General features: G+C 34.7%; 2 protein-coding genes across 2 annotated transcripts in view; both read left to right on the top strand.

Moving 5' to 3' along the window:
* The first annotated feature begins 1,931 nt into the window (after nt 1-1,931).
* LOC146139849 (atlastin-like) overlaps nt 1,932-15,343 on the top strand; it is a 33,719-nt gene continuing 20,307 nt past the window's right edge. Inside the window, exons 1-3 of the mRNA XM_083392533.1 lie at nt 1,932-1,949; nt 2,572-2,769; nt 3,187-3,250. Of these exons, the coding sequence (XP_083248659.1) occupies nt 1,932-1,949; nt 2,572-2,769; nt 3,187-3,250 (280 nt within the window). The remainder of the gene's footprint in view (nt 1,950-2,571; nt 2,770-3,186; nt 3,251-15,343) is intronic.
* Nucleotides 4,102-10,812, top strand: LOC146139851 (atlastin-like). Its single transcript, XM_083391528.1, has 12 exons — nt 4,102-4,164; nt 4,649-4,819; nt 5,355-5,489; nt 6,103-6,168; nt 6,649-6,880; nt 7,084-7,268; nt 9,119-9,190; nt 9,261-9,461; nt 9,703-9,774; nt 9,880-10,074; nt 10,432-10,503; nt 10,645-10,812. Exons 1-12 carry the CDS (start codon nt 4,102-4,104, stop codon nt 10,810-10,812), a joined length of 1,632 nt encoding a protein of 543 aa, XP_083247654.1.

Here is a 15,343-nt window from a genome sequence, read left to right as displayed (position 1 = left end):
GTTTGTTAAAATTATTTATCAGGTATTGGATTGCCACTTTTACTAATGAAAACGCGATTTGAAAGTTGTTTTAAAATAAAATATTTGTGAACAAACATTGTAGGCTAACCGACGGGGCATTTTTATTTCCTCGAAAACCAGTGCTGATACTGTATTCGTTAGAGCACGACTTAACAAATTCCAAGGTTTAGAGAAGCGTATGGTTTTAACCTAACACAGGCTTGTGAATATCATATTACGTATTACGTGATAGACGAGATTTAAATTGAACACAGTCCTGTCTCTGATCTATTTAGTAGCAATTTTGACACTGCTTTGAATGTTTCTGGAATATGCAGATATAGTTTCCACCTCGATGTATTTAAACAACAATTTTGAACCTAACGGGAATTTTATTTGGTGTTTGCTTAGCAATCACATTAACGATTTTTCTCTAGATCAGAGGTTTTCAACCTATGGGCCATGGCCCAGTAGTGTAGCCATGACGCTGTTTTCAGTGGGTCACAGAGCTTTGCATACAGCGATACCAGATATCAAGAGTCCGACAAATAAATACCTAATATTATGTTGGTGAAATTGTTTCTTACTTGTGTGTCCGGGTACTTTTTAATCAGACGAATTAACGCGAAAATGAATATCTCATAAAGATAAGTATTTTGACCTCATGCAATGTTCCAGGTGTAAATTTATCAACTTCAATAATAATTAAAACTTTTTTTAAAACCTATGTTACCTTCTATCGTCATAAATCGAATAGTGACTTAACCAACAGGAACTGCCAGAAGTATAAAAATACAATTGCTTTCAAATTTTACACCAACATGGAAAGGGAGATTAACCATCCGCTCGAAAACAATATACTATCATTGCAAATATATTTTTGGCATTTTGTGATAGTCTTGCGAGTTGTTTCGAAAAATATCTGAAGCTACAAAATACAAAGCACCAATGTCCGGTTTCATTTTCCACATGCTATTAAAATCCCTTTGTTTTTCGTCAGCTATTGCAAGGGAGTATGAGTTTTAGGACTTTGACTGGGTTCAGAAATTTTCAGAACGTCTGTAAAACCGCAAATCAGAAGATAAAGCAATGCAATACATAAAATTTTCGGCGCCTTCGGCGCATTTCATTATAAACTGCTCCATTTATATTGGCTGCCCATGATATTTGCTGCCCCGCTTTATATATAACTACTCGCCTGAGCGGTCCCAAGCCACGCCACAAAGTATCGGGCGACGTAACACATTTGAAATAATGTACAAGATTTATTAATTCATTTTGTTGTTGAAACTAGGTTTTTTTCATTAAGCGTTAATGGGCCAACGCCATTGTTTTACTAATTTGGTGGGCCATGAGCAAAAAAAGGTTCAAAATGCCTGCTCTAGATCAACATCATAAAACATCGTGTCGTGACTTGCAACAACCTGACAAGGTTTAAATAATTCGGCAAACAACCTACAAAAGTATCCCAATACGACAATAAGTAGGCCTATATATCAATGACAGTTAGTCGACTTTTTTTAATGAACCTGACCTATGTCACGGTCCACATTAAACACATGTCACGATGCGTTTTGTTCGCGTTTTACCGTCTTTGTGATGTGGCCCATTTAATCTTAAGTAACACATATGTGGCTTCAAAGACTTTGTATGCTTCCTGGCCTTAGCGCGTATGTTTTGTCGTACGCATCCTCGAATGCATCTTAGTTAAATGTGACATATTAGCGCTGGAGTTTGCAAACAATGATCTCAGATTTCTTAAGGGCACTTGATTTAGCATCCCATTAGTTTTTTTGTCTCCATCTCTATAATTATTTATGGGCCCTAAATAAAAAATACTTGAAATCCTTTTGACTCTTACTATAGAACAGTGTTTCTTGAACTGGTGGTGAAACCAACCAAACGGGGTGAATAAGAGTGAACCGTCAAAAATGGATGATACCTCTGCAGTAAATCGACTACTGAACTGTTTTTTTCTGTTTTTTTGCTTTTTGTAATAGTGAAGTTGGTTTTCATTGAGTGTATAAGTACAAAAAGTTGGTGACTGTATTTTGTGCTTTTGTATAGCTGTATATTTTGAGACTCGATAAATTGTAGACATGTAATGGTTAAACTTAGCTTGAGTTGATCTTAACAAAAATCGAAACAACCCAAGTCATTTTGTGCGTTTATATATATGCAAGATATCCTATGGTGAGAGTGAGACAAGGGTAAATGAAATCTGGAGATAGATGCTATAGGGGTGAACAAAATTTAAAAAGTTTAATAAGCACTGCTATAGAACACTTAGAGAAAGCGGATTTTTATTTTTAATGATATTTTGTAAATGCAGTAGGACTACTACGACATCAAATTAAATTCAAGTTTGATCAAATGTCTATAAAGGGAAAGAACAAATTTGAAATATCCAATAAACTTTAATCAAATACAATTTAACTCTTAAATAATTAAATATGATATTTAGATTTTTTCTCACTTTTTCTTGCATTAATTTTAATGCATTAATGCTTTTTCCGTGATATAAGTGATAAAATCTGTGTATAACAAGCAATGTTGCTTAAACGTTTACAGGGCAGTAAAAGGGGAATAGACGACCATGTGTTGAAGGAAAACTGCGAGCTGAATGCACTGATACGTTATGGAAAAGGCACCGATGGGTTCGGAAAGGCAATGGTCGCTGAGTTTCAAACAATGCTCGTTGACAACCTTACAGAGTGTTTTGAGCAGTATAAGAGTGAAAACAAATTAGGAACTAAAGATTCGTATCAGGTATGTTAGCAATGGCCATCACCCTTGAAAACTATAGATAATTCTTGTGGTAATAATTTGACAAATAATAACAAATCTAAATATTTTAGAAATTTAGAAATTCTAAAATCATTTGTAAAAAGCCTGTGTGTTCTAACTTTAGTTAAGATCTAATTGGCGGTTCATACACTGTTTAACGTCATTTTCATTCAATCAGATGAAGCGAATGTTTAGTCAGATGAAGCGAATTTTAAGTATCGTTAAATTGTGCAAAACAAAATGTTCTAAATGCGCACAAACCCATATTTCGAATGAATTTCTATTTTAATATCAAGTGTGAACAGAACCTGAATTGAGTAAACAAAATTCAGTTCAATTCCAAGTTTTTAGGAAAGCTAAAATACGTAAAACTGGCGACAACAAATGGTCCTTTTTCAGCGTTCATCGTCGGGAAGCCCCAGTTCTTTGAACTCTGCATTGCGTGACTTTTTCGACAATGAAGGTGAGTTTGTATGCAAGTTTATTATTACCAGGGGTGGATTCCGGGTGAAGGGTACGTGACCATTTTTAACGCTGCGCGAGGTTCTTCCGTCTCCTTATTATGAAAATACGTCACGTTTTGACATAACTTGTGACTTCACGATTTTACGTAGCTTTATGACGTATTCCTTAATTCTTTTATGGCCTACAAAAACAAAATTCCTCGATCGGCCTCTGATTTTTACCATGTTTTTAATATTCAAGTATCGTATATTGAAATTATGTTTATATGAATATGATACTAATAGGAAAAATCAAAGTAATTCGTTTCTTTGGGAAATATTTTGAGTTTTTGTTAAAAAATCATTTAATTATCGTTCAAATTTATAAAAGCATTAATCACAAAGTCATTCTGATACCACGAAACATTATCAATGTTTAATTAGAAAAAATGTCTATTGGACCTCCTGTTTGTTGGATGCACTTATAGGAGGAAGCCAAACAGATTTAGTGGGACCGGATTTAGTCAGACCGAACAAAGAAGCATAAGAAAATTTTCTTTTTTGGCATAAGAAAAAACTGTAAGCTGCCATTTCGTAAACCGGGGTTGCCATTTCGTAAACCGGCTTAATTCACGATCGCTCATTGTTTCCAGAAGCAGCTTTACTCAAACAAATGAACAGTTTACGTCAAGCCATTTGTTGGGGTTTTTTGAACTTAAAAATAGTACATTAGTAGATATATCGTGAGCAACGCGGGATATTTGACTGGTATACATATTAATGCACCACGCTGTAATTTTGTACACTTTGCGCAAATTTTTGCCCAGATTTTAACTATTTGTATTAACAACACATTCTGAATATGAAAAATATGAACATGAGCGCTCTTTCCAACCATCACCAAACTTGGCAGCCCGGGGTTGGCAAAAAACAGGTAGGCTACTTAAAGTGTTGTCAGGCCCTCTAAATAAGTAATTAACGTTGGTAATTGTTTAGGAACAAGCCTGCTCATAAAGTGGATTTAATTAACGTTGGTACTTGTTTAGGAACAAGCCTACTCATAAAGTGGATTGCAAAATGCATATAAAATATGATTGTTTACTTCGTCAATAGTTTGTTTTTTCTTTCAAGGACTAATGTTAAGCTATTTTGGCGATCTGACGCGTACTTCATTTTAGTGCCTGGTCTTTGGTTACCGCATTTTTGCTGGTTTAAATGAAAACAATATTCATATAAAATGAATTCAAATACAAATACTGTAAATGCGAACTTTGAACGAAACCCATGCCGTGATTGGCGTTTCATTGTGTTAAACTTAATCTTCAAAATATACGGATCCAGGCGTATTTTTCGTACTCTCAGACCAAACGGAATGTGGCCGTCCTTCTAAAAGCGCTGTCCAAATAATTTGCCTCGAGGAAGACGAATTCAGCTATTCAATAAACCGCGAAGAACTAAAACGAGTATTCCGCCAAGTTGGCAACACCCCTGTTGCAATCTATTCGTTGGCTGGTGCTTTTCGCAAAGGAAAGTCTTTCATGCTCAACTTCTTTCTTCGATATTTACAATCATCCAAGCGAGCTCAAAGGGTTAGTAGTATACATTGATCAGTTGCTTCGTATAGTATAGTGTACAAGCGATTACTCAAATGCAACCGAACAAATATGATTCTTTGAACAATGCTGTGCATAAATCTTCGATTCAATGCGAGAAATGTTTGTGAAACTTACAATAACGATTATCTAAATAAGCTTTTTATTTTCTTGTCTTCAATTTAAAATAACCAAATCGTTTTTGAATTGTCACGAAGATTAGTTTTATCTGTAAAATTATTTATGGCACATATATTTTAGGCCGGGGAATTGGCTTAGTCAGAATAATTAATAACAGAAGAGAATTTAAAGCCCCATTGAAACTGGGCATATACTTTATCATGGGGCTCCAACCTACTGATGTAATAGATTTAAAGGAATCTATGTTCACCAATGACGCATGTACTGGTTGAACGTCATATCTCTACGAGCCAGCACTAGTTTAAGTACACAGAACAAAACTGTGAGATCCCAATTTGCTAACCAGTTCGCCTCTTTCAATATGACCATAAAGATTTTTGTTGCTTTTTAGGACAATGGTTGGTTGCGCGAAAAGGGCCAAGAACTGACAGAAGGTTTTGGATGGAGAGGCGGCTGTGAACGCATGACCACTGGAATATGGATCTGGGATGAACCGTTCTATATCGAAACTGCTTCAAAAGGAAAGGTATATTGTGCATGAGCCTTTGTTACACATATTCCTTTATCTATGGGCTTTTTGTTCAGTACATATTCGAATGGGTTTTTTTAAATTAATATGCTATATGGTTAAGGTGATTAGTTAAAACTTTAAGAGACTATATAGTGCCTATTTTGGTCTATACTATTTAGTCGTATAATTGGAATGTCATCCAACAAGAAAGATCTATATATAAAACAAATTACGATAGCCTTTAAAATTTGTATTAAAATCAGAATATGTTATACATTTTTCTCATTTTTAAATTAAGGTGGCAGTATTTCTCATGGACACCCAAGGTTCATTCGACAGCAATTCAAATATGCAGCAGTGCTCTGTTATATTTGCATTTAGTACTCTGATGAGCTCAATGCAAATTTATAACATCAGTCAACAGCTACAAGAAGATTATTTTCAGCATCTAGAGGTTCGAACTAACGTTTGTAGGTTCAACAGGCCAAAATATAAAATAATACTGCTACAAGTAAAATATTAAACATATTTTTTAAATTTATGTATTTATAATTTGTGTTTGTTAATTAAGTGTTAGAGAGGTTCTGAATGTTTACTTAATGACTCTTTTGATGTATTCCTTTAACAGCTTTTTTGTGATTACGGCAAGGCAGCATCAAGCAGTACACAACCTTCTCAGGCGCAACGTTTTCAGGTTAGATATGTAATGTTGATGTAGCATAAACCGAAGTTTTTAAGGCTGTTATGCGGGAACACGGATTCAACGTCACATGATTTAATTGCAAATTTGTTTAAATAATTAAGTTAAAAATTGAATACGTGGACCTTTGGTACACTAAATTTGTTCTTTTAATTTTAGAAGGTGTTCTCGGTAGTAAAAAGAATAAACGTGAGGCAAGCCTGACAGTTAAATACACTTTACCAAAATGAATATTTAATGTTTCGTAACACTTATCCGATCGTGTAAATAAAATACATTTATTTACACTCAACGCGATTCTTTACGTTATTTTTCTACTCTGCCCCATTGTTCTCTATTTCTATATCGTCATTTACGCCATTTTGTACTCAACTCATTGTTACTTCTTATATGAAATAAAAAAAATGAAAATAAAAAATCCTGGGACGCTTCATGTTTGTTACGTTGAATATATCGTTTTAGCTTTTTTTGCAGAAATTGATGTTCCTAATCCGCGATTGGCCAGATAAAGATTATGACTTTGGCATCAATGGTGGAGACAAATATCTACAAAAAATAATAAATAAGCCCTGTAAAAAAGAATTGAAAACAGTGAGGAGGAACCTGAAGGAATCGTTTGAAGAGTTATCATGTTTTCTTATGCCTCGCCCTGGAGAAACAGTAGCTGAGAGAGGAGAAGCTGATGGAAGTAAATTACACCTAGATGGTAAGATGGCGGGCCAATAAAACTAAAAAACCTTATTCATAGTTGTTTCACACAAACGTTATCTGACGAACATCTTAGCGAAACCGTTGAATGCACTTTACACAAATAAATTGGGGTACTTGCGCAGGGACCCCGGTTGTCTTTCAAATATATACCCTACACACATTTCAAACTATAAAATTATTTTTTGCATTCAAAACTAGACGTTAAACCGCTCTTCTTGGAATTTACTGACAATTTGGTGAAACATTTATTTTCACCAAACAACATTCCCGTAAAAACATTTAACGGAAAAGTTGCATCAGGATACGAAGTGGTTACCTTCGCTCTGGCCTACTTTGACGTTTTCGAAAGCGGAAAAATGCCAGAAGTTACAACCATTTGGGAGGTAAACTAATGACTCATTTAATGGTTAAAACATTTGGTTTATATTTCATTTATCACTAAAGCGTGGGATAATTATAAAAAAAACTATGTAATGTAGGTTCGATACTCCAAATATGTTAGACATTTGTCCAACTTACAGTGAAGTCTGTTATCACGATGATCTTATGTCTGCCAGGCGGGGTCGCACGATCAGCATAAGACCACAAAAAGGCTTCCGATCAAAACCCGATTTAAAATTGATAAAAGCAACCTCTAAAACAAGTGTCGTACAGCCGCATGTGGCCGTCGATGAATAATTATGCGGTCGTTAACACATATTTTAACAAACATATGTTGGCGGCCTTGCCCGTGCTGCCATGAGTTTATGGTTGATATGCTAAAAGCAGATTAGAAATTTGTGCGACTGATGCAAAAAGAAATCAGCGTAGTAGATATGTATCAACCTGAATGGTGATCTCACATAAATATAATATAAGAATTGATGATACATGATTAACGGCAAAGCAGGCATGTGGTAATGCGAGTTATCAGTGGAATTGAGGCAAAAGTGTGGGAAAGGTTGAGCGGTAGTTACAGAAAGCCGTGTTTAAGCGAACAAAATGGTGTTACTGCTTCTTAAACTTGTATTTAGCTCATGGAGTGAAAGAAGACACATTGAGGATTAAATGTCCAGACGCTAAAAGTATGTAGTTCGTTAATAGGCCAAAACCCATAAAAAAATAAATCATTACCCACAGACAGTAGAATCAGAGTCCCAGGTCATCGAACTTGGTACCACCGTGGAAGTGCATGCGTACCGTTTTGACGAACATCCGGCTAGCTGCGTCACTTGTCACTTTCAAAAACCCAATAATTATACCAGTAATGCCACATTTTTCGCGCTTCGCGCGATTAGACTACATTTCAGTTCTAGATTTTTGCACGAGATCATTAGAGAACAGCAAGTATATGTTAATTGTTCTATGACGTCACGTTATGACTTAACTTTTTGACGGCATCTCAAAAACAAATTTACTGGCGGCCGTGCGATCAATAAAGACGGTTATAGCGGCCGTCAACAGCTAAAAGTTTGGGCACCCTTGCTCCAAACCATATATGGACGTATTTTCCCGCCTAGAGTCTTAGGAAATTCTTCTGTGGTCAAGTGTTTACTTGGTTTGTTGTTTAGTCCAGTAATTCTATGTTCAAGTTAAATTATTTATTGTAAAATTTTATTTTATTTACAAACTATAACAATAGCGCTTTAAGGATCCATTTTTAAATAAAACTCAAGCAAAAAAGAGTGATTTACGGGATATGTAAAACCATATAACTTAAATGGAAAACAAAAGATTTCAATGAACGAACCGGAACTCAAGCAAATATTTTCAAGTTTCCTAAACCAAACGTGCTGTCATAAAACGGTTTCCTTCAGTTTTGCTACATGTTCAAAATTTTCGTAAAAATATTTCGTAAAATATTTCGTAAATATTGTTTGTTGATATATGCAAGAAAAAGGTTTTGAATAACGTTTATTATAAGAACTCCTAATTTTCCATCCTGCATAGGTAGCTGAAACGTCGAATAAAAGAAATAAGTACCTAAAGAGCTTTTTTTCAGTATATGCACAGGATACCTCTATTTTAGATATCTAAGCTATAGACTCACAGTTTGTCACCCAAAAGCATTTACTTAAGCTGCAACCGCTACTTTGTCCACGGGTTGTCAAACAATTTTTGTTAAACTGTAGCTGAAATATATATTTTAATTTTCTTTGGAACGAAAGCGCGGCTAAATCATTTTACCAAAATAACATTTCAACCCGAAAAGTTTGTCTTCTTGAAATTAACCCATTATTGTCGCTTTATTAAGGCAAACGTAAAGGCATCCAGTGAAGCATCTCAAAAAAAGTTCTTGCGTGAATTTAAGGAAAAAATGGGAATGGTAAGTTTTGTGTTGCGTAAAGCTTAAAATGTTCGTTACTTACTGTAATTGCAAATCCCCCTTTCTGTAGAAAATATGCGAAGATAAACTTGTCTCCGAAACAGAGCTGCAACACGCTAATATGACTATAAGAGAAGAGGTGTTGCAATCATACGACAAGGAGCCAAAGATGGGATATCACTCCATTTTTGTCAAATCCGCGCGCAGAAGTTTGGAAAATGCAATGGACACACATGTGCAACTGCTTACACAAAGAAACAAACTCGTACGGGTGGGTAAAAATATTGTTGTTGTTGTTGTTGTTGTTGTTGTTGTTAAACTGCATTATCTGTGGTTGGTCTTACTCGATAGGGGTGGTGAGGGGATTATAAGCATGTAGGGATAAACATAAAAAAATATTGAGGTTTATGTCACTTCCAGGGAATATGTTCCACTTATAACGACATCATTTTTTTATTAGTCTTTTTTTATTTCTGATATAAAAATCAACCTTTCTAAAATGCATTTTGCAGTTTCAATTGGAGAAAAAAATGACAAGCAATGTTAAAACTGCCGCAGAAATTTATCAAAAAGAACTTGAAAAGGTAAATATTGATTTATTTTAAAGGGTATTAGATTTTATTTTTTATTGTTTCATATCATGGTAGTGGTGAAGGTCGGCTTTACGTTATGCGTATTTCCTCTTGCAGTCGTGCGAAGGTAAGGCCGTAGATGTTAATCAATTGAATTCTATTGAAAAACGTTGTCGACAAGAAGCTCTTGTACATTTTAAACAAAAAATGGGAGAGATGCCAGATGAAATAAAACATGAAGGACAGAAAGGCTTTAATAACCTTCTTAATCAAACTTTTCAACGATATCAACACGAAAATCAGCTTAAGCAGGTTTGGATATAAATTGCTGTAGGTAAAATGGATGTTGCAACATTTTTGTGTTGGGAATCGAAACAATATTATATAAAAACACTATAAGAGATCAATAAGTTGCCGCAAACGTTTTTAATTTGATCACACACAATCTCCAGTGCATAAATTGTCGTTATCAATTTCGATTTGTTTTTCCGGTAAGCTTTTCATAAACAAAAAAAAAAAAAACTTGGACAGGTATTTTTATCTTTGATTCTTCTAATGTATTTAATTTCTCCTTTGGAACAATTTCTGTTCAACAGTTAGGAACAATTAGGAAATTAAATAGGAATTAAAAAACCTTACTCTTTGAAAAGGTTAAGAATTGCTTTGCAGGAAAAGCTACATGATGACTTGAATACAGCCTCAAGAAATGCGTTGGGAGAATATCGAAGCCTAATGGAAGAGGTTGGTTCAGATTCCTGTATATTCTGCAGAAAGTTAGGACTATATCCACGCTCAACTTTATTCTGTCAAAATGAGATGAACACCTATTTTTTTAAACAATGTTTTACATTTTACCTATTCGTACTGCACTACTACTTGAAGGACTGTAATGACCGCTTCATGTCCGAGGATCGGTTAGCATCTTTGCATGAGTCGTCAAAAGAAAGGGCACTGCAGATATTCGATTCTTCACCTGGAGTAAGCAACCATCTGTTGGGAGAAGCTAAACGAAAGGAATTGATTACAAAAATTTCCACCGAAGGAAACTGATTCAAGAAAAACAACAAACAATATGAGGTCTCTAATAAGTTGTTTTCTAATATTAAGTTCCAACGCGAATAAATAAGAGTATTTTAAAAATTGCTAACAAGTTAAATGTGAAAAGTAATTTGAAAGCAGGAAACGTGTCTGTTTATTAAAAAAAATTGCGTGATAATTCATTTAGACAATAGGTCTACGCCAGTGGTTCTTCACCAACCAATAACCCACTTCCCAGGCATGATCTCTATTCCAATTTTTAACTATTTAGAATGATTTTGTTTGTTCCATGTTGCGTTTGTTGTTATTTCACATTTATTGCTTTACATCTTGTTTTTGCGATTTGTCAAATTTTAGGCTACTATGTTTTATTGTAGTTTTTTGGTTTTAAAGCAATATTTGCTATTTATTACAGCTGGTTTGGGCAGTGTTTAGTCAAAACAGTACATAATGGTTGATGGAGAACTAAGTTTAGCACAGGATTTGGACACCATGCCATCCTTTTCACAAACTTAACAACACAACTGCGAATATTTTTGGCGCTTCGCGAGAACCTATCATTCATATATCACAAACTGGGGAAACTCAGATTGCTTTGCGCGAATTGTATTGCAATTTCCAACATAGCCTTTGTATTGTATGTCATCTCACCTTTTAGACACGATCAGCGCAATTTTTATTTTTTGCGCATTGGGCGACATTTTTACGTGGTTTCTCTACACCTGTGGAGTCAATGCCTTCACAATCTTTTTGCCAAAATAAACTTGATAAAAAAACAATATACCAGGTGCGAGCCATTTTTTGTGTGCTGCCCAATTCGTTATCTCTACTTTATGAAAGTTTACATAATTTAAAACAAATAAACGCATTATTTTTCGTGCTTCGAAAAAAATAAATTATGAAGTTAATTCGACATTACTCAAATTCAAAAAACGTGGCCAACATAATTGAAACAAAATCTTTTTTTTGCAGAAATTAGAAGGGCAAAATATGCTACAGCAAATGAAACGTGCTAAAGATCTCTACATCTCTGCCATGAATGAGGTGGGTCTATATAGTTATATACGTCTAGTGTCATTTAATAAGCAAATAGGAAAATTATAAATGTTCGACTCCTAGGATCATAAACGTTGTGAATAAACATTGGCTATAGGTAATTGCTTTGCATTCTTAGGGTTGCGGAACAGAATACGTTGATGATAAGTTGATCGACATAACTCACAAAGAGGCAAAGCTGCAAGCCAAACAAGCAATTCTTTCTTTGCATACTACAAAAGGTCCTGATTTTGTGGGTAAATGCCTGGTTGAACTAGATGACTTTCTAGACAACTCCCTAGAGCAAATAAAGAACAAAAATGATGCCAGAAAGGTGTGTATGTTTGGGGCGGTGTTGCTTTTTAACAATTCTAATCTTAAGTATGAAGCATACTTATCCAGCGTGAGAATTTCCAGCAATCTTCGAGCGTATTGTGCAACAACCATTAGTTCTAAATACCTTTACTAGGCGATTTGCCGACAGGAAAAGAGCTGAAAACAATTCTGCGGAGCGGTAAAATACACAAGATTAGCAAGAAATATTTGTATTTATGTGGTCAAAATTGTTACGACAATAAGTTGGAAGGACATGGCCTCGTTTTCCTTGTCTTATTGGATCTAACCCTAGATTTGCCATGACCCCGATTCGTCTATCTATAGGTACAGGCTACACTTTTAAAATATTTCAGAAATTTTGATTACATATTATATAGATGTATAAAAACTTCCAACCAGATGATTATATTTGAGCTTTACCCTTCATAATAAATTTTATTTAAAACATTTAATTGTATCCAGGTTAGCAAAATTTTGCCAGCCATCTGGTGACAAGCATTTTTGATCCAAATTCTTTGTTTTTGGTCTTATCTTTTCAGTTAAAGGCGGTGTTTAAACCTTGCCATGTTTAGGCGATATATTTGTTTTCCAAATACCTTTTTTAACCAAATATCTATTTCCGGCAAATGTTGTACGGAATGTTCTATAAACATCATCGATTTAAAAACTATGAGAATAAATATGTGAAAAAACAATACATTTTCTTGTTAAATAGATCTTTGCAAAAATCAAAAATTTATAAAGATATTCTTTTGCACCAATTTAATGTTTTTTTGTCTGATTCGTTGGCCGACATAGTCGTCAAGTCGCCAGCGTTCTGCCATACTGGTTGTATTGCACTAATGTACTGGAATCAAACAAAATAAGCGTAAATGTGCGTTATTGTTATTTCAACTGGGTAACTGGGTCGGTAGAATTGTTTGGGTTAATATATTGAATTATACCAGCATCAGGTGCGCAACGATGAGCGACCCAAAGTTTCGGATGTCGGCGGCGACTCGTAATTTCCTTGTTTCTGCTACAAAGTCAGATTCAGATTCTTTAGTTGATATTGGTGCTGTACTACTTCTTTTTAGTTTGGTGCTGTACTACTTACTTTTTAGTTGATATTGGTTGTGTACTGCTAATTTAATCAGCAAACTATAAGTAATATGACCAGATGAGCAGTAACGAATTGCGTAAGTGAAAAGTTACCACCACACTCGGGAAGACACAAAACCTTTCTTACTGCCACTCCTTACTGCGCGAAACTTTGTTAACAGAGTTATAGAAACGAGCTTTATTCTGTACCAAGTAAAATTAAATTCGCAGTAATTCCACTTAAGCATAATTCTTTTTCTAAGCTTGTTCTTAGCCTAAAGATGGAAATGTTATAATATACCTTTTGAAATAGAAACTCAATTGCATTTCATCCTAGCTGTTATTTACATTTAGCAAAAACGTTGCAGTACATTCGAAAATACGAAACAGCGTACATATCACTCCTATCGAAAAGAGCTTGGAGAAGTAAGTGTTCCATAAACGGCTTAATTTTACTTTGATTGTTTGTTGTTGGATTCTGTTAATAACATTTGTTGCTAACCATGACGTACCAAGTTATAGGTATTTACCCAATTTGCAATAATTCATTCATTTATTTGTACCAGACAAGGACATCAAAATCGTAACTTCTCGCTGCGCATAATGTATGGTTATAAAATTGCGCAAATAATTTAGACCTGTGGTTCTCGACCTTTTTGTACCCACGGCCCTTTTTGATGCTTTCGATTAGTTGCGGACCCCTTACATGTTTCTTGTGTAACATCTGCAATTGGTTATTTTTAGTAAATCAGTATGTCGGCCTAGTGCACCTATGCTTAAATTAACAGACCACGTCAAATTACTGTATGACACGTTTATTGTGATTTCTGCTACTGCAACTCTAAAGCAAGTCTTAAAATGCGTGGTTGTGTTTTAACAATGCTATATAGAGTAGACACATGTCATCTTTGCGAACGAAAGCAAAAGCATAAACTAAAATCAAGTACAAGTGAGTTGTTGTAACGCTGGCTTCCGTTTTACAATATATTTTTGTTACAATGGAAGTGTTATGTCATACTCAATGCGATTTATAAAATATTTCAATGTTATTTGTCACTGATCTCGGTTGTGAGTAAGCATGTTTCCAAGCGTTAATTATTTTAATAAAGGTATATTTAAGCGTTTTTGCGGACCCCCTGAAAACATTTTGCGGACCCCCGGTTGAGAACCACTTATTTAGACTATAACACGCCAAAAATTATTTAAATTTTTAACACTAAAGAAGGGTTTGCATAAGAGAGTGTTACTTTTAAGCGCCTAATTAAGAATCTCGTTTTCGTGTTAAGCCAAAGTTGCCATGTGAGAAAGAAAATGATTTATACCAACGTCATCGCAAGCAGCTTGAATGGGCTCTTGAGGAATACGACATTCTAATAGAACAAAAGGAACCACTCATCGAGTTTGACCATCAGAGGAAAGACCTCCGACTTAAGATGAGTGAGCTGTACGAGTCGACGCGTCAAAAGAATCTACGTATCACGGTGACCAATGCCTTTAAAATAAAATACAGATTGATGGTCGGTTCACACATTTTTTTGTATAATACATGTATGCTTACTTGAAAAGAAAAAAAGTTTTTTTGAGAAACATATACAATTCGAAATTTTGAATCTATACAATATTTGTTGTACACCGGAGTGGTATTTATTTGACAGCGTATGTTATATTTTGTACATGAAACAAAATTTTATTCAAAAATATCGGCCCAAATCAAAGGTATAGGTTCGTCATACTAACATATCTTTAGTTAAAAGATTTAATTTTTTTCATTCCTTTATATTGGCCTAATGAAGCACGGTTGGGCGCAATTGCAATTTGTTTTTTAACCTGCCTCATATTAAGATTTCGCTTTAGATGAACACAGCAATCAATTAAGGTTAATTTAAAGAAAACACCTTAATTAAGAGAACACCCCAATTCAAAGTGAACACCCTCATTCCTAATTAAACCATCAACTGTTTATTTATGGAAGTTTATAAACGGGTTCAATGACTATTTTATTTCAAAATAATTTTGGATATGATGGACAAATCGGTTTTAGCTGGAGAATGCCGTACTTAGTATTTTGATTCAGGATGTTTTTATATAGGAA

This window comes from Ascidiella aspersa, chromosome 6 (assembly GCF_963924565.1).
Source record: "Ascidiella aspersa chromosome 6, kaAscAspe10.2, whole genome shotgun sequence".
NCBI lineage: Eukaryota > Metazoa > Chordata > Ascidiacea > Phlebobranchia > Ascidiidae > Ascidiella > Ascidiella aspersa.
This window is presented reverse-complemented; position numbering and strand designations above follow the sequence as displayed.

What these genes read in the sequence shown, in the direction of transcription:
- LOC146139851 (XM_083391528.1), top strand. Translation starts at nt 4,102, where the DNA reads ATGAACATGAGCGCTCTTTCCAACCATCACCAAACTTGGCAGCCCGGG. An exon ending in AAGTTACAACCATTTGGGAG is followed by an intron (nt 7,269 to 9,118) that starts GTAAACTAATGA and finishes CGCTTTATTAAG; the next exon opens with GCAAACGTAAAGGCATCCAG. An exon ending in ATCAAAAAGAACTTGAAAAG is followed by an intron (nt 9,775 to 9,879) that starts GTAAATATTGAT and finishes TTCCTCTTGCAG; the next exon opens with TCGTGCGAAGGTAAGGCCGT.